At 53.4% G+C, this 21218-nt stretch overlaps 1 protein-coding gene across 2 annotated transcripts; it reads right to left on the bottom strand.

Annotated features, from left to right (window-relative positions):
• Positions 1-375: 375 nt before the first annotated feature.
• FAM163B (family with sequence similarity 163 member B) lies at positions 376-20220 on the bottom strand. Of its 2 annotated transcripts, XM_061476901.1 has the most exons (4): positions 20176-20220; positions 19446-19536; positions 925-1040; positions 376-775 (listed from the first exon to the last, which is right to left on the bottom strand). In XM_061476901.1, exons 3-4 carry the CDS (start codon positions 1015-1017, stop codon positions 386-388), a joined length of 483 nt encoding a protein of 160 aa, XP_061332885.1. In that variant the 5' UTR covers positions 1018-1040; positions 19446-19536; positions 20176-20220; the 3' UTR covers positions 376-385. The 2 variants fall into 2 exon arrangements, with proteins under 2 accessions (XP_061332885.1, XP_061332884.1); XM_061476900.1 differs by lacking the exon at positions 20176-20220 and having other exon boundaries at positions 19446-19775.
• Positions 20221-21218: the final 998 nt, after the last annotated feature.

Genomic DNA, 21218 nt, shown 5'->3' on the forward strand with positions numbered 1-21218 from the left:
TGCTCGTCAGTGCTTGGCACACCAGCCGAAAGGCCAGGGGGAGCGTTTACTCTATTAAAGGATGCACAATATCAAAATCCTCTTTATAAAAGGAAAAAAGATGCAATGCAGCACTAGGAAACCTTGTGTCCCAGCTGCAACGGTCCTTCCCCATGCTCGCCTATTGTGTTTGGTTTCTTGCTACCCCTCTGTACCACCATTTAGGATGGCTCTGCCTACACAGTGCAGAAACACAGTAATTTTTTCCCCTTTTCTTTCTTTTTCAAAACTCTCCCATGAATTGCTGTGCTGTTGTGGCAATGGGCGCTGTGCTGTTGTGGCAATGGGCGCTGTGCTGCTGCGGCAATGGGCGCTGTGCTGCTGTGGGCTGGAAGGCAGCAGCTCCTCACACATCCGTGCTGATGCTGCGGCTGCGGGAGAAGGCCTCACGCATGGCCGAGAGCCGGTTGGGGTTGAGTGCCTGCAGGTTGGCCACGCTCACCGGCAGCTCCAGGTCCTCCTGGCTCACCGACGTGTAGCTCACGCGGTCGCCGCCGTTGTGCAGCTCCTCGGGGGGCTCCTGCAGCAGGAAGGTGGGGGGCTCGTAGGGACCGCAGCCGGGGCAGCCGGGCCGGCTCGGAGCCGGCTTCTTGCTGAAGGGGGACGAGGCGTAGAGGGAAGGGCCGTTGGTCAGCACTATGTTGCGGTTGCAGTGAAGCGGCGGCATGTGGGAGTGCACGGCGAAGTCGGGCTCCTCCTCGTCCTCCTCGGACTCATCCTTCTTGCAGCAGTAGTACTGAAATGGGACAGCCCCATGAGGCTGCGGCTCAGCTGTGTCCCAACCTCCCACCCCGCCACTGAGGGGCACGACCCTGCGTGCCAGCCCCGAGACACCGCGCTCCCGCCCCACTGCAGCAGCACTGGGGATATGTCCCCCAGCCTTACCTGGAGCCTACAGTAGCAGAGGACAGCGATGATACAAAGCAAAATGACAGTCGCTAATATTCCACCTGTGATGACCACGGTCCCGGCTGTCATCCGCACTCTTCTCCATTAACAGCCTGCAAAAGTGAGTGCAGGGGGTGATGGGGTGTGGGGGGGTCGGGGTGAGCCTGGCGCTGGGCGATGCACCGGGACGCAGCTCCCCAAACCCTCAGCTCGGGAGGCTGGCACCAGGAGGGCTCTGTGAGAGGTGATGGACAGGATCAGGCCAGATCCTGGCACTGGGCACCTGTGAAAGCCATCAGGAGTCCCGATCCCCACTAAATGCCACCTTAGGGGCGGAGGGGGGTAGAAAAAGGTTCACGTAGTGGGTGAGGAATTGCGTGAGCAGAAGCTCTGGAGTGACATCGGGCTATTCTGCATGCAGGACTCAGGGGAAATAAAACCTTCTGTCCAGCACCAGCAGCACACAGGGCACCCCCTTGGCCCCTGCCTGGTGGCAGCGAGCTTCAGGGATGGGAGAAGGAGCTTTGCTGCAAGGATTTCTGAGCTGTACACATTTTTCTCTGAGCCTATAATCCATTTTCCCCATGAAAACAATGTGGTATTTTAATTTGGAATAACTGGAGCTGCTAAGTGAGCCTTTAATGACAGCAGAGACAGGCCTCTCCCCTCCTGGGATGTGTCTGCTGGCTGCAGGAGGCACCAAGCTCCTCTCTTTCACCATGGCCAGGCCACGGTGTTGGGGGGGGACAGCGACAGTGTGCTGGACATCACAGAGACACTGTGGTTCAGCTCACCACGTATTTGTGGTTTAGGGTACCACTGGCACCTTCTGTCCTTGGAGTGTTCCTCAGAGGAATCCACATCCTGACAGAGTGGTAGCAGTGGAAGGTCCCTGCTTCTGACACTGCTGTCTACCCCAGAGGGCAGATGCTGTGCATGAGCCCTGCTGTGCCAGCTCAGGTCTTGCTCTGAGCATCCCTGTCCCAAGGACTCCTGGGAGAACTTGAATTTCCTTTCCTCCCACACAGAATAAGACCAAGCTTTTTGCTACAGGAAGAGTGCCTGGGGAGCCGCTGGGGAGACCTGCCTGCACGCACCTGCAGCGGTGCAGACAGCAACACTAACACCAGCATCGCTCCACAGCTAAAGCTCTGGCAGCACTTTGGTGCCACAAACATTGGGCTGGGAGCAGGAGAAGCAACAAATTAGGAGAAAAATCATACCCTGACCACCTACCCTACAAGTGCTTTAGCAAAGCTGGCCTCCAGCTCATGCTATCGGGTTAAAACAAAAAAACAGCCATCCCAGACCCAAATTACTTCAGCACCCGAGGAAAAGCAACCGTATCTGTCAAGGATTTAACCCACTTCCAAAGAAAATAAATCTGTGGCGTATTTTCAGGCGCTTAATGTCCTGCTAAAGTTGGGCAAGTGCTGAATGGATAAAGCAGTATCACATTTTATGTTGCTGCTGAGCAGCGCTGCAGGAGGGAAGGTAATTTATAAGGATGTCTGAATGCCTTTGAGAAGCACAGCCACAGGGCAAGTGCTGGCCAAATCCTGCCCCATTCCTCAGGCAAAATGCTCTGAGGTGGCTCATGGGGGGAATGCAGCCAGGGGAAGGGTTTATAAAACAGGGTAGTGCCGGTTTGGAAACTTTGATACTTGTTCAAAGAGGGATGAAGGCTGCAATGCCCGGCAATGCCTGTCCATGGGCTGCTCCAGTCTGCAATCACCATGTGGCCACGGAGCCCAGGGCAGGGCCATGCAGGGCAGGCGCAGGACCTGGCCCTGGGGAGGCCAGACTCAGGCCTGCAGCCTCTTGTGCACTCCATCAGTGCCCAGCACCTCATGCCCCAGCTCCCTCGCCGGGGGGACACACGAGTGCTGCACAGAGCCACTGCTCTCTGTTTCTGTCCAGCTGCAGCCAGGGGACGTGGCACAGCAGCCACTGCTCCATACAGAGCAAGGCTTTTTGCTCTTTTATCCCCCCCAACATACTTGTCTGATTAAAGCTGTGTACCTGGCAGCATTAAACTCTTCAGCATGCAAAGGGCAAGGAAAGCAGAGCATGTGGGGGCCCATAAGCAGAACAATTCCTGTCTAGACCTCCTTTTTACATTTGTTCCTAATTTCACGCTCCACAGGCTCCCAGATTCATATATTTAGTAATAAATATCCTGGTAGAAGGAAGTGCTTTGCAGCTCCACTGTGGTCTTGGAGAAAGTATGCAGGAGCCCTGGTATGAGGAATGCAGGCACTGAGAGATGCGGTCCCACCAGACGGCCGCTTGGCTTCTTCCTCCCCCTCAGTAACGTTAGGAGCCCTCCAGCTACCGAAGATGAGAACGCCCCCAGCCCGTCTGCCCCATCCGAATCCAGCCCCCAGCACATTCTCCATCACTGCCAGACGGCAGGGAAGGGGCTGCGGGGGGATGTTAACTCCGCACAGGCTGATTGCTGCCAGCCCCGGAACCCTTCTCTGTAGGAAAGTCGTCCCAGGGCTGCAGGGTGACAGGAGGGTGCTTCTTGGGGTTACCGGGAGCTGCTGCACTGGCTGGGGCACACAGGAGCTTGGGTGCAACGCTTCCTCCTTCCCCAGCACCCCACCCTGCTTTAATTTCCCAGTGCACAAAGGACAGGTCACGCTGCAAAAACCAGTGCACGGTTACTTCAGGTTGCTTCTGGGTGATCTGTTTGGCTTTAGACACAACCCTTGTACCACATGCCTGCTTTTGCCAGGTCTTCTACTGCTGCGGCTACAGCAGCACCATCCCTACTGTCCTGCAGGGGCTGGGAAATCCCAGGGTGCAAGAAAATGGCCTTTCCTATTCCTTGCAGCCTGGAGGAGACACAAGCAGAGCTCACACCAGCTCCAGTCCCAGACTGGAAGTCTTTTTCCTTGCTGACATCCCCTGCATGTCCCTGTATGGCTGAGGACATTCACTGTTCACTAGGAGCCAGGACTGCATTAGCTTCTGCTCTCCCCTTCACATGGGCATGGATATGAGGGACTCTTGGACCTTCCTAACATGTTACAACCCAACCCAGGGGGCTGGAGAAAGCTTCTCAGGAGCAACAGAGAATGGGATGGCACAGGACAGCACTTGATAATGCAGAGAGGAAAAAGGGGATGAGAAATCATCCAAAGTCACGACCTCTGTGGGTCTTGCCCTTGGTGGGCAATGTGGCCATTTCCCAGCTCATTCATCCATGCACAATGACTCATGATGCCAACACTTTTGACCAAGTCCCACTTCAGAAGAAAGGAAAAGCTCAGCAAAAAGCCAGGGAAATGGGAGAGCACATGAGTGATGCTTGATGTCTGAGATGCCACTTCCCCAAGCTGCTGGTGCTGCTTTCTGCCTAGAGCTGGGTGCAGGCAGCACAGAGTGACAAGAAAACACACTACAATAAACTGGTGAGGGCAGAGCAGGCTGGATCTGAGCCCTTGATGCTGCAAAGTTTCTGGGTGAGCCTGGCTCACACTTCCCTGTTTCCCCTCTGGTGCCACCACAGAAGTGCCACAGCTATGCCCAAGGGTAAACCCAAGAGAACATCAGTGTGAAGGAAAAGCCACTTCCCACCTGCAGCCACCAGCCTGGAAGGTAGGAAAGAAGCAAACAAACTAGGATCCAAAACCAGTTTGGTGGCAAATACAGCCTTATTTCCGCATTTACCCCGTTACTGTAATCTTACCCAGTCAATGAATAGGAGCCGGTGCTAGGAGCCGCCGGCAGCATGCCAGCGAAGACATCGTGCTGCCGGAGCCAGAAGAGAGGGCAGCTGCCAGAAACACAGGCACAGGACGTGGCTTTCCATATGAGAACCACTTGGAGCAGAAGGCCTGCGTCACTTTTGTTTGCTTTCTCTCTTCCTCCTGACAGCAGCACTCCTGGCCTGGGGGCTGATGCTCTGTAAACAGCAGGGAATTGAACACCCAGGCCTGAGGGGGGGGGGGGGGGCTGGGGAAGGGCAGAGGAGGCTCCGTGCCTGTGGACCCATCACTTCACCAAGAGCATCTGAGCACCCCCAACACAAGGACAAGATGAGACCTGTCTCATCAATCCTTCCCTATCTCAGCACGTACTTCCTGCGTGGGACCCGTTGTATCTCCAGGCACTCTGTACTCCAAGTTTCTTTTGAGCATCTTAAGAACATACTGCCCTTCACTCCCTGCTGTCCCCTGTTTGGGGAAAGCTACTCACAATTTCCTAGGCTCATCCATAGGAGACGGGGCCTCCTGGGTGCTGGAGATGCCTCGGGGATCCCAGCAGCTCTGTCCTCCTATCTGTACTCCCCGGGACTATGTTCATCCCATCTCTTTTTGGACACTGGTCCTTTCCAGAGCAGCTCCTGCACTCAGTAGGGGCCTTCCCTACCCAGAAAATAGGTGTTTGCTCCTGCTGATGTCCAGAGCAGGAACACTTTTCAAAGGCAATCTGTACACAGTGCCTGATAAATTATTCAGCAGATAGGACATTGCTGTAGTACTGCTGAGCTCTGCAGAACAGGATCCTGGCCATCTCCAGGCAGGAGCTTGGGGCGGGCTGTGCTGGGGACCAGGGAAAGGTGCCAAGAGCTGGGCACTCTCTGGGCACTGGCTCAGTGTGCCCTCGTGCTGGTTTTAGAGCCCTGGCAGTGAGGGTTAAGCCTGCAGGTACATCAGACTAGTGCAAGACGTGCATCGGGCTGATACGGGGCTGTAACACCTGTATTTGCATCAATCACGTCCCATAATAAATTCCAGCCAGGAACTGCTCCTCTGCCCATTCTCAGCTCAGCCCTTGCAGCCAGAAAGCTCCCCTGTGCTCTCAGAGCAGTGTGATGGCTGGGCTGCAATGGGGAATGCAGATGCTCAAATGTCACAGTGACCTGCTCCATTTGTCTGTTATTATCATCCAATATAATTATTATATATCATTAAAACACACACTTTTATAATGCAAACTGTTCAGTTACATATCGCGTGGCAGCCCCAAACCTCCTAGACAAGCCGCTGCTTTTCTGGTAAGCTGTATCAGCCATTTCCAGCTGGTGAGGACACACCATGTACGTACCACTGCAGGCGTCCCTGCCAGTGGCGGCACTGCCAGAGCAGTTCATCGGCAATGAAACCCAGCAAAGAAGACCCAGGCTATTCGGGAGATACATCACACAGCAACTGCCACTCGGAGTTTTGGGTTTTCCTGAAGCTTAAAAAAAAGCAGAAGTTTTTTGGGACAATTAAGGATCCCCTCCCACCAATTGCCGTTACTAGTTTTTGAAGCAGAGATTAGCTCTTAGTGAGCACACTTGAGCAGGCTGCTTTCAAAGAGCATCAGTCTAGGGGATGCCGGCCCCAGCAGTGCACGAGAGGGAGTCTGTGCTCTGCAGTGACGAGGCAATAATGTCATTTAATACAACCAAATCATGCCTAATGAAAAATAATATTTGCACAGCTCATCAAAGTGGCATTGAGGCTTCCCAGGCACAACTGCAGGCGTGAATTTCAATGACTTCAGATGCTGAACAGAGTGCAGCAGTGCTGCTGGGGAGGGATGGGGAAAATGCTCATTTACTCAGACAGTGCTTCCCCTTCCAGTGCCCCTGGGGCCACCTGAAGGTGCTGATATCTTGCCCCAGAGTTACTAGAGGAGGTGTCTGTGGACAGTTCTGCATCACCTGGAATAAAGCAGAGTATGCTCACCCTGCTATTCTGACTCACTGTAAAACTGTACAGCCACATCCTAAAAAGCATCAACAGGGATGCTAGTGACATTGACAGGGATGCTAGTGATTTGGTGCTGCCCAGCAGTGCATCACTGAACACCAGCCTGCACTGTCATCTGCCCAGGAGAGGTAAGCTCTAAACCCAGGCACAAGGAAGGAGCTGCTCCAGATGTGATGGACTCACCTCAGGTCCAACCCGCGCACAGTGAGCTGCTGCAGGGGCTGTCAGGATTTGAGAGCTGCTGTCAAACCACATCAGATGGTTTTAACCTCCCCAGTCCCACCTTTCTGCTTCACATTCTGCTTAAGTACCAGGAATTATTTCCATACATCAGCTGGCAAGCAGGCCATAACCCCAAACACACATAAGCAGCCTAAACTCCTCAAAAAAAAACCAACCCCAAAAAAACCCAGGAAAGAAAAAAGAAAGACAGGCTCTACATCACTTAATCACCTTCTGAATTACCGGTTAGCCAGCCTGAGATCCCAGCATCAGAGAGAGCAGGGTTTGGTATTAGCAGCTTGAGATAAGCTACTGCAATCACTGCAGAGTGGGAAATAAGTCAGTGTGGGGAGCACCCATCAGCCCACCCCAGGGACTGGAAATGTCCCCTGGCCAACCTGAAAAGCTGGGGTTAGCTTACTGAGAGCTAGCAACAAATCTGACTCCTGATCAGTACTTTTCCCTGCCCAATTCACCGAGCAGGCATCACTCCCTCTCCATCAGCATCCCTTGGGAGAGCTCAGCGCAGCCCCCAGCAAGGCACCGTCTGCTGAAGCGCCCACAGAAAGATCAAAAAGCCTTAACTGTTACAAAACGCTGCTGAAATGATGCACCGCAGGCGGAAAAAGGAATTTGTTCTCCTGAAAGAGCAACTCTTCCCAAAATTGCTCCATTCACCTGGATTTTAACAATTCTTCAGGCTGAAAACCAGCTGCTGCTACCCCAGGGGCCCAGCACAGCCAGAAGAGCCCTGAGGGACCCGGTGCCTTACCACAGCAGCTCACAGCAGCTCTCCTGCGGTCCCATCTCCCAGCAGATACCTGGAGGGCAGGGTTTCACGGCTCAGACAGGGCTGGTGAGGCACGAGGATGAGAAGAGATCCAGAGACACCAGCTGAGCTCCTGGCAGATTCCAGCCCTGGCTGGGCACTGGAGCTGCCTCCCGACACCGGCTGGGCTGAGTCCGGCACTCCCAATCACAGCGGTCCTGGGACAAGTCTCTTAGGGGCCAGGGACACTGTGGAGGGACTGGGTACGCTCTGATGGCCACACAAAGCAACAGAAGCAGCCGCCCTCTTGGTGGCCTCCCCAGCAGCGGCTGCTTTAGCTCCAGAGATCTGTTGGCTCTGGCCATGCAGCAGCGTCTGCGCGGAGCCTCATTCCTATGGGAGACACTGCAGCGACTGGGTTGCGGGAGACGACTGAGTCACCCCGCCGGGGTTCAGTCCTGGCCTGTTGGGAACACTGCATGCTTTGAAGCTTGTGTCTGTGCCTCTCAGCCTCCAGCCCAGGCAGCCACAAAGCCACGCAGCTCCCTGCACAGCGCCAGGAGCAGCGGCCCCGCTGTGCACCAGCCTTTGTGCAATACCTCAGCTGAAGCCCTGGCTCAGCCCTGGGCCTCGGGGCCCAGCTCCGCTCTGGCTCTGGCAAGCGAAGCAATGCCCTGCCGAGAGGGAAAGCATTGCTGTGCCAATGCCCATTTTACAGACAGGGATACTGAGCCCTGGGCTGGTTAAGGCTCTGCTTTTGAAGCTAGGCTGCTTGAAATCTATCAGGTATCAGGCCAGGCACTGGGTAAGCAGTGAGCTGGGGTCAGGTCCACTCTCCTTCCACCCCCGCACCAGAGGCTGGGAAGGATGAATCCCAAACCTGACCCGGTGGTAGATGTCCTGAGATGCAGATGATCCATCAACCAGGGGTTGGGAGTAAGCAGCAAATCCATCAGCTCTGCATTTCCAGGAGCTATGAACACAGCTCCTCAGGTTGGGAAGAGCTTCAGCAGATTGAAGTCCTTGCAGCTGCGCAACTCACTCTCATTGCTCAGGATTTCCTGAGGTGGGAGCACCATCTCCTTGATGCCCATGAAGTGCAGTAACCTGACATCCCACCACACTAAGGTGCAGGAGGGGGACCAGCACCCCTCTGACACATGTTGTTTCCTGAGCTGCCCTGGGCTCTGCCTCTCCATGCAACCTGCCTATTCCTCATGAACTCCTCTGCCCTTCTGACAGTCCCTGCACCCTGTGTGAACCGGGTGACTCCTGGGAGCTGCCTCCACAACCACTCGGCACCAGCAGCTCCACCCGGGACCAGCGGGGATGTATGATGCTGCCTCAAGAAAAAACATCACAAAAAGGGGAAGGGAGCTTCCATAGTTTCCATAGCTACAGCTTTACATCCCTCTGGCACAGACTCAGGTTCAACCCATGTAATGAGAAGCAAGCAGAGTGTTTTTCCCACTTCAGCCATACAAGGCAGCATGGTGCATGAATAAAGAAGTGGGGAGAGAGAAAGCTCAGTGATTCTGGAAATAACAGCTAAATGTTAAGGACCAGGATGTGAGGCTGCCACTGGCGCTGTGCTCCCTGCCCCATCGCTTGGATGGGGCATGGGTTGCATTTGCAGGAAAGGAGGGAAGGAGCCCTCACAGCCCACCCCCCCCCCCCTTGCCTGCACGGTGAGTGAGGCACACACCTGCATGCCACTTGATGTGATCAAGGGCCAAAATCACTTCATTTAAACTACTGCCCACATGATGCTCCCAGGGTTGGACTTCAGAGAGACAGGAGCTGGCACAAGCAGTGAATCTGTGCTGCTGCCAACGGAGTCACTGCCCATAGGACCTGGGGACACGGGGTTTGCCTTGCTTCTTATCCATGCCTCGTACAAAAATCACACACTTAGGGCTGGTGCCAGCACTGCGGCTCATGCAGAAGGACACATGCATTTGCAAACCACTCTGGTCATGAACAAGAGAGCGACAGGCTTCCTCATTGCTTGTGACCAGGAGTTTCCCTGCAGGCAGTAAAATCTCCTTATGTTATCTTTTTAGTAAGGATTTATCATTGCTGCATCAGGGGAATTAATACAGACTGTCTTGGAGGGTAATTTTCAGAATCTTGGCAACTTACACTGAGCCAGTTCCAGTAAATTTCCCTTTTTCCCCACCTTAATTCTGTTACAGCTTTTCCTGGGAGATGAGAGAATGGAAGATCAAACTAGGAGGAAAACCCAAACCTACAACAACAAAATCGTAAGGCTAATAAAGAATCAGAAAAACCACACAAGTTGTTCTACTCGAAAACACTTGGGCTTAACAGAGCTGCTGGGATCAGATGTTTGAAATCTCGACTGTTCCCAGGGACAGCATCTCTCAGAAATCAAAACACACATAATGGGCCTTTCTGCCCAGCATCAGCACCAGGACGATGCAGGCCCCGTCTTTGAAATGACTCCTTCCTGTGTGAGAAGCCCTTGGGAGCGATGCGGTGGCTCATGCTCCCGCACGCTCCCTTCTCACCAGCCCCAGGAGCCAGAGCAGTGCTCCCACTGGCACCCAGCGGCACTAGGACCGGTGGCAGGAGCTCCCACCGCTGTCACACGTCAGGCTCTGCTCTCCCCAGCTCCTCGTGTCTGCAGCAGATCAGTGCCAGCAGCTTCCCCAGCCGGCTGCAGTCTCTGCCTGCCTTGCTTAAATGACGCCTGACTTGCAGCACTCATAGGACTAGAAAACATCAGGTGTCTCCTCTTTGAAAGCCAAGCCTCAGACCAGTGTGTGAATCACCCCTGAGCATCTGAGCCCTTCCTTGGCCTTGCTGGAGAGTGGACAAGGCAGGGAACCAACAGCAGCTCTTCTTGCATTGGGATATCTGCACTCCCTGCAGCCACCGATGTCAGATCACTAAACCCCCTGGCCATGCAGAAATGGCTCCATCCATCCTGGAGAGCAAGAGGAGATTCACACACCAGCACTTCCCTGCTCCACCCTATGAATCCCAGCTGAATTTCACCATTCTCTACTTGCACTGTGAGCTCACTTTGCTTGAATGTGTTTGCTTGAACTCGCTGGGAATTGGGTATGTTGTACTGCTAAATACCACTTTCTGCCCCAGAGCTAACCTTGTAGTTGTGATGAAGCTCATGGGGAGCTCATAACCAAAGCATCAAAACCTTTCACTGAACCTATGCTGATGTTCTGAGCTCTTTGGACATCACCACTGGACATCAGATGCTGATGCTGTGGCACCACAAGGAGCACTTCGTTAACAGCCCACCCCAATGGCAAACCATACAGAAACCTGAAGTTTTAGTCTTACAAAACCCAGACCTGCAAATGTGCCCTGAGCCTGGGAGTGCCCTTTGGCAGACCAGAGTCCATCAAAAACCAGGTGCCTGACTCATGATAGAGCTCCGCCTGCAGGGGATGCCCCTCACAAGGTTAAACAGACCACAGGTCTCCTCTGGGAACTGGGAATACATTCACTGCTGCCTAAAGCACTGGCCTGGTTAATAAAACATCCTGCAGCCTGGCTGCCTCTGTGCCTGGGCCTGACAGCAAAGGGACCAGGAGCTCCTGCTGCCAACACGGGATGCTTCTGGCGGGTTGAATTAGGATATGAAACTGCACTAGGTTGTGATGTGCTGGTTACAGGCAATGTCAGCATTCCTACCAAACAAAGCATGTCTTTTCAGGTTCCTGCAAGTGTTCTCATCTGTGTTCATGTATGCCCTTTTTGAGCAAGATCCAGGCCCTGGCTATAGCAAGAGTGTGCCAGCGTTACGTATTTCCGAGCCTGGGCAGCTCTAATCCTCTGAGGTCAACAGCACTGCCACAGCCCAGCAAAATTCATGCTTTATATTCACTACCAATCAAGTCAGACAGTGTTTTGAAGACCAACCTTTTGTCTGTCAATCCTAACATTCAACAACATAAAACAAGATTTACAAAGGTACCCAGAAAACAAGTAAGATCAGTGCTTGGTTTCTCAGAAACTGGTATCACAGTCTTGTGTTTTCTATAACCTATGCTGTTTTGTTTAAAAATACAACAAAAACAAAGATGTGATGCCAGAAACACAAGGGAAAATATGTGCAACCAAGAAAACCCCACTTTCTGTGGGCTGAATCTGCTCCCACGAGCTACTGTGAGAATCAGGAATAACTCTTGAGAAAACAGTAATGTTGAACTGCTGCGGATCAGAAGCAGCAAGCTGGGACTGCCTAATATTAATTGCACATATATTATGCTTGTCTTTCAGGAGTGACTCCTGCCCATGGGATGTCACATCCTGCCCTGGCTGGAGGGATACCACTAGACTTTCCCTGCGCAGCACAGTCAGAGCATCCCACTCATGATCCGGAATTATCACCCCAGCCCCTCCTATGTGCAATGTAACAATAAACCCACAGAATTCTCCTAATTGCAAACCCATATCAACATGTATTATCCTTCCCTCCCAACTCTGCTCCCACTCTCACAGCATGGCTATTTTCCCCAGATCCCACCACTAATCTTCCCAGGGCTTAGCTACCCAGCAGGCAACACCAATCAAACCAAGACACCTCCTTTTCCTTCCACATGAGAGCCTTATAAATTGCATCCCTGTAAATCCCTGCTTGCACTGGCTCACAGAGGAGACAGAGAGATCCCCAACAACAAGGCCATGCATTTCCTCGGCCGGGGCACTGCAGCCCTTGCTCAAAGGCAAGCCTCTGGCAGCCTCCACACTGCATTTTCTTCCCAGGCAGGAGTTTAACTCAAATTGACACAAAAGGCACCATGTCTCACAATGTAACTCACGTATATTGTGTAACTAAAGAGTGACAACCTGCACGGTGTAGTTCTGTGCATTCAAGGGTGGGAAACCAGCAGGAAGAATGAACCCCGCTGCCTGCAGGGTAATGCAGGCAGGGCCCCGGCAGGGAGAGCCTCCCAGCACTGCACAGGCTGTAATCCAGCTATGGGGGCAGGAAACTCATAAAGGAGAGACTTAATGGTTTGCCAGAGCTCAGGCAGGAAGATCCACAACAGGTCTTAAATCCACACCAAAAGCGAAGAGAATACAGATGTAAAGTGCATGGCAAAGCACAAGCAATATCCCTGCTTAAATGGGGAAGCAAACGCAGGCTCCAGGGCAGCAGCTCGGCAGTGGGTTTGCACTGTCCCTGCCCATCACCTCAGAAATACTGAACTGATTTCTAGGGAAAAGAACAAACAATCCGGAGGAGGGAAGGTGGAATGTTGGGAAGAACAATGAGCAAAGTTATCTGTAGGCAAGTTCTTCTCACAGGCAATGTGAGGGGATGCTTTAGCAGTGCTGTGACTTGCAGGCTGTAACACAGCTGCTGGGGACTCATCTGGCACTTGACTGTGAACTCCCTGTCTCGCAGCACATTCCTGCTTCACCACAAAGCACCGGCATCCGTGGAGCCCATGCACCAGCTTTTGCAGCGAAGTCTGACGTCTCCCTGTTGTGACTGGTGCCGGTTTGTGAGTCTGAACCTCAAAACGTTTTGATCCACTTCAGCTGAAGTGACCTGAGCTGGAGAGAGGCCAGGGGGCACAATGACTTCTGGATCCATTAGGAAGCTGTGGTGGTCCCCAGAGGGTTTCCAAGCAGCTGGATCACCCCACAACCTGGGTATTCACCTTACCCCCGGCAGCCGCTTTCCCTTCGCTAATGCTGGTGTGCTTTCCCCATCAGCCTGGCTTGACTGATACCAGCTCTGCAGCTGTGGGAAGAGCAGGCAGTGCTACACGAGGCCACTTTTGTTCACGTGGTCTAGCCTAGGTTTCCAGGCAGCTGAGGGACAAGGAAAAAATGAAACCTCAAAGGACTTCTCCCAGTTTGCTAAGAGTTCCCTCCAGCAGGCAGGAAATCCCAGCTGTGCGGCATGCCCACTGCTTGCAATGCCCCCAGTATAATAAGCTTATGAGCTTCTGCAGCTCAGATCCTTTGATGAACTTGTACCAGGAGAAAAGCCATAGTGTGGCCTCAAAGCCATACCTAAAGCTGGCAGCATGGAGGGCTTCGTCCCCCGCCTCACAAGATCATCTCCTTTATCCCCTGCCCAAGGGAAGCCGCCCAGTGCAGCCTTGAAGGAGCCTAAGCTGGAGTTTGGCAGCAATTTGAAAAAAAAGAAACCTACAAGCTTTTTCACCCAAGCCGATTTTTCAGGCTGCAGCTTCCGCTGGTTGTTGCGGCACCTAAGCTTTCTGCAGTGGGTATCTCGGAAAGGAAGGAAGAAGAGGAGTGTGCTGCAGAACAGGAGCAGTGGCTGACCCGCGGGAGGGCAGGGCAGGGGCACTGGCACACGAACAGGAGGGAGAAGGCCGCCTGGGCTCTGCATGTCCTGAGCATCCCTGAACCCTGCTGAACACCCCTGAGCTGGCACCTACAGCCGGGGCGCTCCGCAGTGCTCACACGGCTGCAGGGCAGCACTGAGTGAGGCAGAGGAGGGCTGGAGCCAGTCCTGTTGTGGGCAGAGCGCTCCGGTTGGCTCCAGGACTCCATGGGCACCCTCTGTTCTCCCCCACCTCGAACAGACAAAACCAGTGACTCGCTTTCCTCCCCATCACGGCCCTCCGAGGGGCATAAACCCAGTGGTGAGAACTGATTGTGTTTGCCTGGGACCGAAGTAAGAGGTGGGAGCGATTTCTGCCAGGAGCAGGTGCAGATGCAAGGCCAGTGTGAGTGACAGCAAAGTCACATCACTTCCCTCCTGCCACATGTGAGCAGCATCCAGCACCTGAGCGAGGGAAGGGGATGATGCTGGCACTTGGCTTCTGGTGAAAATTCACTTGCCCTCCTTTCCCTTGTGTGCTGCCTGGGCTGGGCCATGATGAGTAAACGTGCGGGCTGCAGAGTGTCTCCTACAGCGGCCTCGAGTGCTGCAGCCTCCCTCTGCCTGCAGAGCTGCCTGCCCTCTGCTCAGGTGCTCAGCAGCACCTGCTCTATCTACTGCTCAAACTCATTTTCGGAGCCTTGGGGAGAACTCCTTCTCTTGCCCTCCCTGCTGATGTGAGCCCTGCTGCCCTATTATGCTGATCTCAGGCTGGTTTTTACTTTTGAACTGCTGGTGGTCCCCTCTACGTCCCCCGCCTGTGCTCCCCACAGCCAGGCACACGTTTCCCTGGCTTGATCCATCCGGTACTGAAGTAAAAAGAAAATCTCCTCCTGTTTTCAGGTTGGATCAGGTCGCTGGCCTGGCAAGGGTGCACAAAGACTTGCTTTTGGGTTTCTGCTAGCTTTCCTCTAAAATGTCCTTTAGAAAAAGGCAATTAGCACAGTGCCATTAAGGCTTTACCCATTGCACAGCCAGACAACTTGCCAGGAGTCTTTTGAAATGACCTTTAAACAACAGACCCTGTCTTGTTTACTGCATGTTTCTGAATGCAACAGTAATGCATCCAGATGTCACCCGTGTCTACCATAGACCTGACTATTTCTGGAAACACACCACAGGCAAATTGCTTGGCTGATGTCAGATGGTGTTGTAGGGAGAAAGTGACAAGTTTCCATCTCTTTGACCAAAGCTCAGAGATGGTTCCAGGGCAGCAGAGCTGCCTGTGCCTCCACCTCAGCCCCTCCAGTGGCTCCCACACTGGATAGGGCAGAGCTCCCATGCTGCTGTGCTGAGTGAGTGCTGCTGCCTGTGGCATATGTCCTGCAGGTCAGCGGTGGGGAGAGAAGCACTGGAGGCACAGAGGAGAGGCGGAGCTGCCTCATGGTCGGGCAGATGGGGGGAAGATGTCTCAGCGCCATTTGTTCTGCATGGAGACAAACACCAGCTCTGACCCGACACAGGTGCTTGTTTCAATGGGCAGGATAAATCTCTGCCTGAAGTGGGTGAACAGAACTGCTCCAGTCCCTGGCTCATCACTTGTTTTCACTCTGTGGCCTGCCCAGAAAAGCACCAGAGAGATGCCCAGCAGCAGCATCCCAGGCTGCAGCTCACACCACTGCCCTCCAACCTCACTGAGAAATCTGCACTCTGCGCCACGTAGGATGGGGCACAATCACTGTGTGTGACTTAGGCCTCAAGCAGCTCGGCTCCTGTCCCCCCTTTTGAGCTGCCTCTGACACAGGCACCTTGAGAACTGCACGGTCCATGGTAGCCAGGTCCTCCCTCTGGTGCCCTGAACTGCTGTTAATGGGTCATGGCTGTTATTAAGCTTTCCAGGGACAGAAGTGTCCAAGGAGTTTCAAAATATTATTATGACTTTCAATTTTATTCTTCAGCCTTTCCAGCTGACCTCTGTTCAGGGCTGCTCTCATGGGAATCACAGATTCCTGAGGTCCTAGCCTTGTCCAGGTTGGCCTCAGCTGTGATCTGAAAGGTCTGAAGAGGGTCAGAATCCATCACCCAACCTATTTGTCATCCCTCTGCAATCTGTGGGGCTAGGATATGTGCCTTTTTCTCACGCCAAGGGTGAACACACTCTGCCTACTGTAATAAATCAGATCACAAGGACAGAAGGCGACAACAATGTCATGCGAAGAAGTGTAAATTGGAATGAGAAAAAGTGGCAAGCTCAGCCCCAGCTCCTGCCACCTCTCCCCATCCCTTCCCTGCTTTTCTTTGATGTTATAAGCTGTATCACAAGCTGTGGCTGCAGAAGGCCTGCCAGCAGCAAGCACCTCTTCACTGGTGTCCTGGGTTCAGCAGTAGCAGTCATGTTTCCCCTCCTCGGTAGCTGGTGCAGTGCAGTGTTTTGACTTTCGGCTCAGGAACAGAGCTGATAACAATGATGTTTTGGTTTGGCCAAGGACTTTGTGAGCCTCATGCTCTGCTAGGGAAGAGGGGAAGCTGAGAGGAAGCAGAGACAGGACACCTGACCCAAACTGACCAAAGAGGTATTCCATACCACAGCACGTCATGCCCAGGAGGTAACTGGGAGTTAGCCGGAAGGGCTGGGAGACTGCAGGGTTGGAGGAGGTATCGGTCGGAGCTTGGTTGGGCTTGGGGGGCGAGTTATCAGTCAGCTGGTGCTGAGGTGTTGTATTCTCTTCCCTTGTTATTTCCTTTATCATTATTATCATTGGTGGTAGCAGTAGTGATGTGTGTTATACCTTAGTTACTAAACTGTTCTTATCTCAACCCGTGGGAGTTGCATTCTTTTCGATTCTCCTCTCCGTCCCTCCGAGAGCAGGGGGAGCAACCCGTGGGAGTTGCATTCTTTTCGATTCTCCTCTCCGTCCCTCCGAGAGCAGGGGGAGGGCAAGAAAAGGGGGGGAAGTGAGCGAACAAATTACCTGACTGGGTTTAAACCACGACAACTGGCCACGTCCTTATCCATATCCATGACAACATGACAGCCAGGTACCAGAACACAGCGAGCAAGAAGGTACCAAGTTATCTCCATTTCTTACACCAGCACTAATGCAGCCAGGCACTGTACAGCCACATGGAAAGGTCTGAGTTAGGCAAAACCCTCCCTGACCCATGTACTGGGCACTGAGGATGTGTCCTGACATGCCCAAAGACCGGGGCACAGACTTCTTCAGCCTGCGACAATGCAGCTGAGCTCTCTGGGCTGCACTAAATGCTTGAGGGAATTAAACGCCTTTGTTTCTTTGAATCTGGTGCCCAGAAGAACTTTGAAAAGCTTCTAAAGGAGTGTTCAGGTATGGCTGCAGGGTCTGTGGGTGTCAATCAGCTTTAGACATGGGAATGCATTTAGAAAAAGTTGGGTCAACATGCCACGGACAGCAAAAGGGTCTGATGTCACTTAGTCACTTCTGAACATGGTCTCCTTAGATTGCAAAGCCCATGAGACCAAACCTTCAGGCTTGACTCTTGTTCACCTACATGAGGGGTTAGGAACTGCTGCAGTTGCAACGGAAAAAGATCAGGAGACGTGACAGTAGAAGGATCCAGGCTTTGCTGGAAAACGGACTGAAACACAGTGGAGAGCCATCCACTAACCACAGGGCTGGCAACGTCCTGCAACTAGTGCTCAGGTAGGCACAGGTATTTAAGAGCTACCTGTATTTTTACTGCTATTTCCTTCCTTTAACCTCACATCCCCCTATCCTTCCTAAGTGAGAACCAATGTACCGAGGGATGCTAAATCAACATCAGTCACTTTTCAGGGGATTTTGTTGAAGTTCTTTATATCTACTGAGCACCAGCACCATTCCTGTCATCATCCTGCACAGAAATCCTGACACGCAGAAGGAGGCTCACTTCTAATTACAGCTGCACAGTCTTTAAGGTGTTTGAAGTCTCTTTTCACCACCTGACAGCCATAACACGTCTTCCTGCTCAGTTCAGACAAGACAAAAACCAACCGCGAAAGACTGCAAACCACCTTCCATTGTTCACATACCATCGCAAGGGGCAGGAGCCTAAATACAGGTGAGGGGGGCAGCTCAGGCACTCACAGGGTCACACACAATTTGTGCAAATTGCTTTCCCTTAGTGGTATTGCAATTTAGATGCTTACTCAGTGAAGACAAACCCAGTGACCAAAACCCCATCACATTGGGTTTGTTTGCTCAGTTGAGGTCACCCAGGAGCACTGTCTGCACTCTAAACACTGGGATATCCACCAGGGTTCCTAAAATGACAGATATCCATCATGAAAGACTGAAGCTCATGATTTTACCTCCTAGGTCTTATGCTGATTTCACTGCTCATTTTAGGCTAGGAAACAATCTGTTGAACCTCAAAGTGCAGTCTTCTCTTACCTTTAATTTATTCTGTCAGAAAACTGTCTACCTTAATGAGTACGAGCACACCCCCACTGCCTTCCAGGTTTGATGATCTGTTATGTCAAATATAAATAATCCTGTCTGAAACCAGGCGATACAAGGAAATGAAAAGCCATCTTCCCTGGGGGATTTCTCTCTCCCTCCCACAGCCCCCCCCCCCCCCCCCCCCCCCGAGCCTGCAGACTACCTTCAGTGTCCTGAACAACGTCCATGTGCCTCGGAAAGCGCAGACCTGGACAGCTGCTGTATTAATGAAATAGTGATAAAACCCAGCCCACAGATAACCGTGCTGTTGCCTTCCTCACATTCAACCTGGAGTCCTCTCCATTACCATTGCTTCACTGTGTGTGAGCGAGCTGGGTGGTTTGATGCCTAACCTGGGACTGAGATGGTCTCTACAAACTCCTCTGGATCCAATGTCCTTTGGAGCCAGGACACAAGACAGAAACAAACCTTTGTCCTGGTGAAATACCCAGACAGGCTACCAAGAATGTTCACTTTCAGCCCCATGCTGACGGTGCAAAGGATAAGCTGTCCCTGGGGCAGAGAAGGATGTAACTCAGGCAAGCCAGGGGATAGGGACAGCTTTCCCACCCCATCCCTGTGAGATGCTTTCATGACCTCCTTCATAGGCACGGCTTGGAAACTAAAGATGCTGTAGGACAAGGGAAAACCAAGCCTGGAGCACCCTGGTATTTTTCATCCTTGTCTAAGGTAGGGGGAATTGACCAGTCTCCCTGAGACCGGCTATCGGGGAGCAGATGCTATGCAGTTCTCCATTCCCTGCTCGCTCTGACCCCCTCCAAATCACTTCCCAGCCCCAGCTCTCGCAGCCGGGGCTGTCCCTGCTTTCCCCCTCGCCGGCATCCCCGCGGGTTCCGCCGGTTCCCGCGGAGCGGCCATCCCGCCGCTGCCGAGAGCGGCTCAGGATGCGCCGAGGGGGTGGTGGGAGAGAAGTAAACAGGGCAGAAGCGCCGCAAAGGACCCCGGTGTGGCGAGAGCCGGGAAGAAGGAGCCCGGGAACCGGCAGTGCCTGTGCGTGTGCAGTGCCGGAGCCCCCGCGCCGCTGCCCTTTCTCTCTCGCTTACCTTCACCGGGGGAATTGTGCCGGATCTCGCAGGTGAGGACCGCGGCTCCCGAAGTCTCTCCTCGGAGAGCTCCAGCGCCAACGAGAAACAGCTGGAAATGATTAGGAGATGATGGAGCCGAACCCGCGCGGCGCGGACGCGGCCGGGGCTGCGGCGCGGAGCGGAACCGGCAGCAGCTACGCTCGGCACATGGCCGGGCCCCGCAGCCGTGGCTCCGCGGGGGAGCTCCCCCCTCCCCGCCCCGCACCCCAGCGCCGCCGGGGCCGCCAATGACGGCGGCAGGAGCGGAGCGGCCCCCCCGAGCCCCGCACCGCCGGCAGCAGCCCCCGCACCCCCACCGGGGATGCCGGGATGCGAGCCTGACCGCGGGGTCAACGCCGGGGGAAGAGCGGAGAAGACCCGGGTGACCCCCCCCATGGAACCGGGTCACCCCCGTGGGGCTGGGGGACACCTCATGGAACCGGGGGATTCCCCCTCACAGAGCCGGGAACACCTCAGTTTGGCCGAGGGAGCTTTCATCCCCAGCGCAGGGAAACCACCCCACCTCCCACGGGAAAAAAATAGGAGACAACCCCACAGCATTCCCCGTTTAGCCCCACAAGGGTCGCAGGACACTTTACATGTGCTGTGACTTTGCCCCATCCATGTTTCCTGGGAGCTGTGTTGAGGGTCTTGCTGTCTGGTTTCAGTTACAAACCACCACTCAGATCTCCTCTTCCCAAACCTGTGCCTGTTCCAGCACAACCTCAGCTACTGCAGAAGCCCTCGTCCACAGCTTCCTCCGAAGTCACTGTTACGTACAGGGCATGCTGGGCACTTGCAGTGGTGATTTACAAGACACAAGTCCTTAGGGTCATGTCCCAGAGCTGAAAAAGCCAGTGCTTGGTAACAGCAGAACTCGGGACCACCGCCGGCGGTTGGAGATGGTATCACCCCTTAGCAGGTTGGCAACCTGCAGAGGCAATGGCACCGAACGGCCTGCCCCAGCCATGCACGAAGGTCGTCCCCGTCCCCAGGTTGCTGTGACAGGGAAGCAAAACCTCTCTCGCTCAATCTCTGAGTGCAGCAGCCGCCCTGAGCAAAGCAGTGCTTTCACTCCCCGGGCACGGGGGATGCTCAGGGTGTCCTTAGGGCCCATTGCACAGGCTGCCATCAGCACTGGCTGCTGTCACCCACGTCATCTGCAAGACATCAACCACCTCGGGCCACAGGGAACCTTCTGCAGGCCACTGCCCTGACCAGCCCCCAGTGATGGCACAGGGAGGGCGAGCATGTCCAGCCTGGAGTGCCTCTGGCTGTGGGGCCGCGTGACTCTTGTCCCACAGTGTTTATTCCCTGACTCGCATTTCCAGTTGCAGAGTTATCCCTATGAGCTAACTTAATTTTTCTCTTTGGCAGTTTTAGCCCATCGATACTTGTTCTGTCCTTGTTGACTGATGAGAATAATTAGTCTCTGGTCCTTTTATAGCACATCTGCTCTTTTTAAGATGGTATCACTTATAGCACTCTTTTAATCTATGGAGAGGGAAACAGTTGCATTTAATTAATTGCTCCCTAAATAAACTAATTGCTGCCAGTAATTTCATCACACTTTGCATGCAGTTCAAATGCCTGTGCAGAGATCTGAAAGGCAAGTCATGCAGCCTAATGACAAGAAATGAAAGCAAGGGGGCAAAATACAGTTTATCTTTAGAGAGTCTACTTAAGACTATTATTGTTTAATTATTACGGGCTGCATCAGTTAGTACTGAGCTGGCTATGTCATGGCTCCAG

Source organism: Pezoporus flaviventris, unplaced genomic scaffold, assembly GCF_033815535.1.
Source record: "Pezoporus flaviventris isolate CSIRO_AGI_PZ_B2104156 unplaced genomic scaffold, CSIRO_AGI_Pfla_v1 ptg000097l, whole genome shotgun sequence".
Classification (NCBI taxonomy): Eukaryota; Metazoa; Chordata; class Aves; order Psittaciformes; family Psittacidae; genus Pezoporus; species Pezoporus flaviventris.

Bases quoted from the DNA above. Each gene is read 5' to 3' on its own strand.
- FAM163B (XM_061476901.1), bottom strand. From the start codon at position 1,017: ATGACAGCCGGGACCGTGGTCATCACAGGTGGAATATTAGCGACTGTC. The intron at 776-924 runs GTAAGGCTGGGG...GTCCCATTTCAG, and splicing joins TCTGCTACTGTAGGCTCCAG to TACTACTGCTGCAAGAAGGA.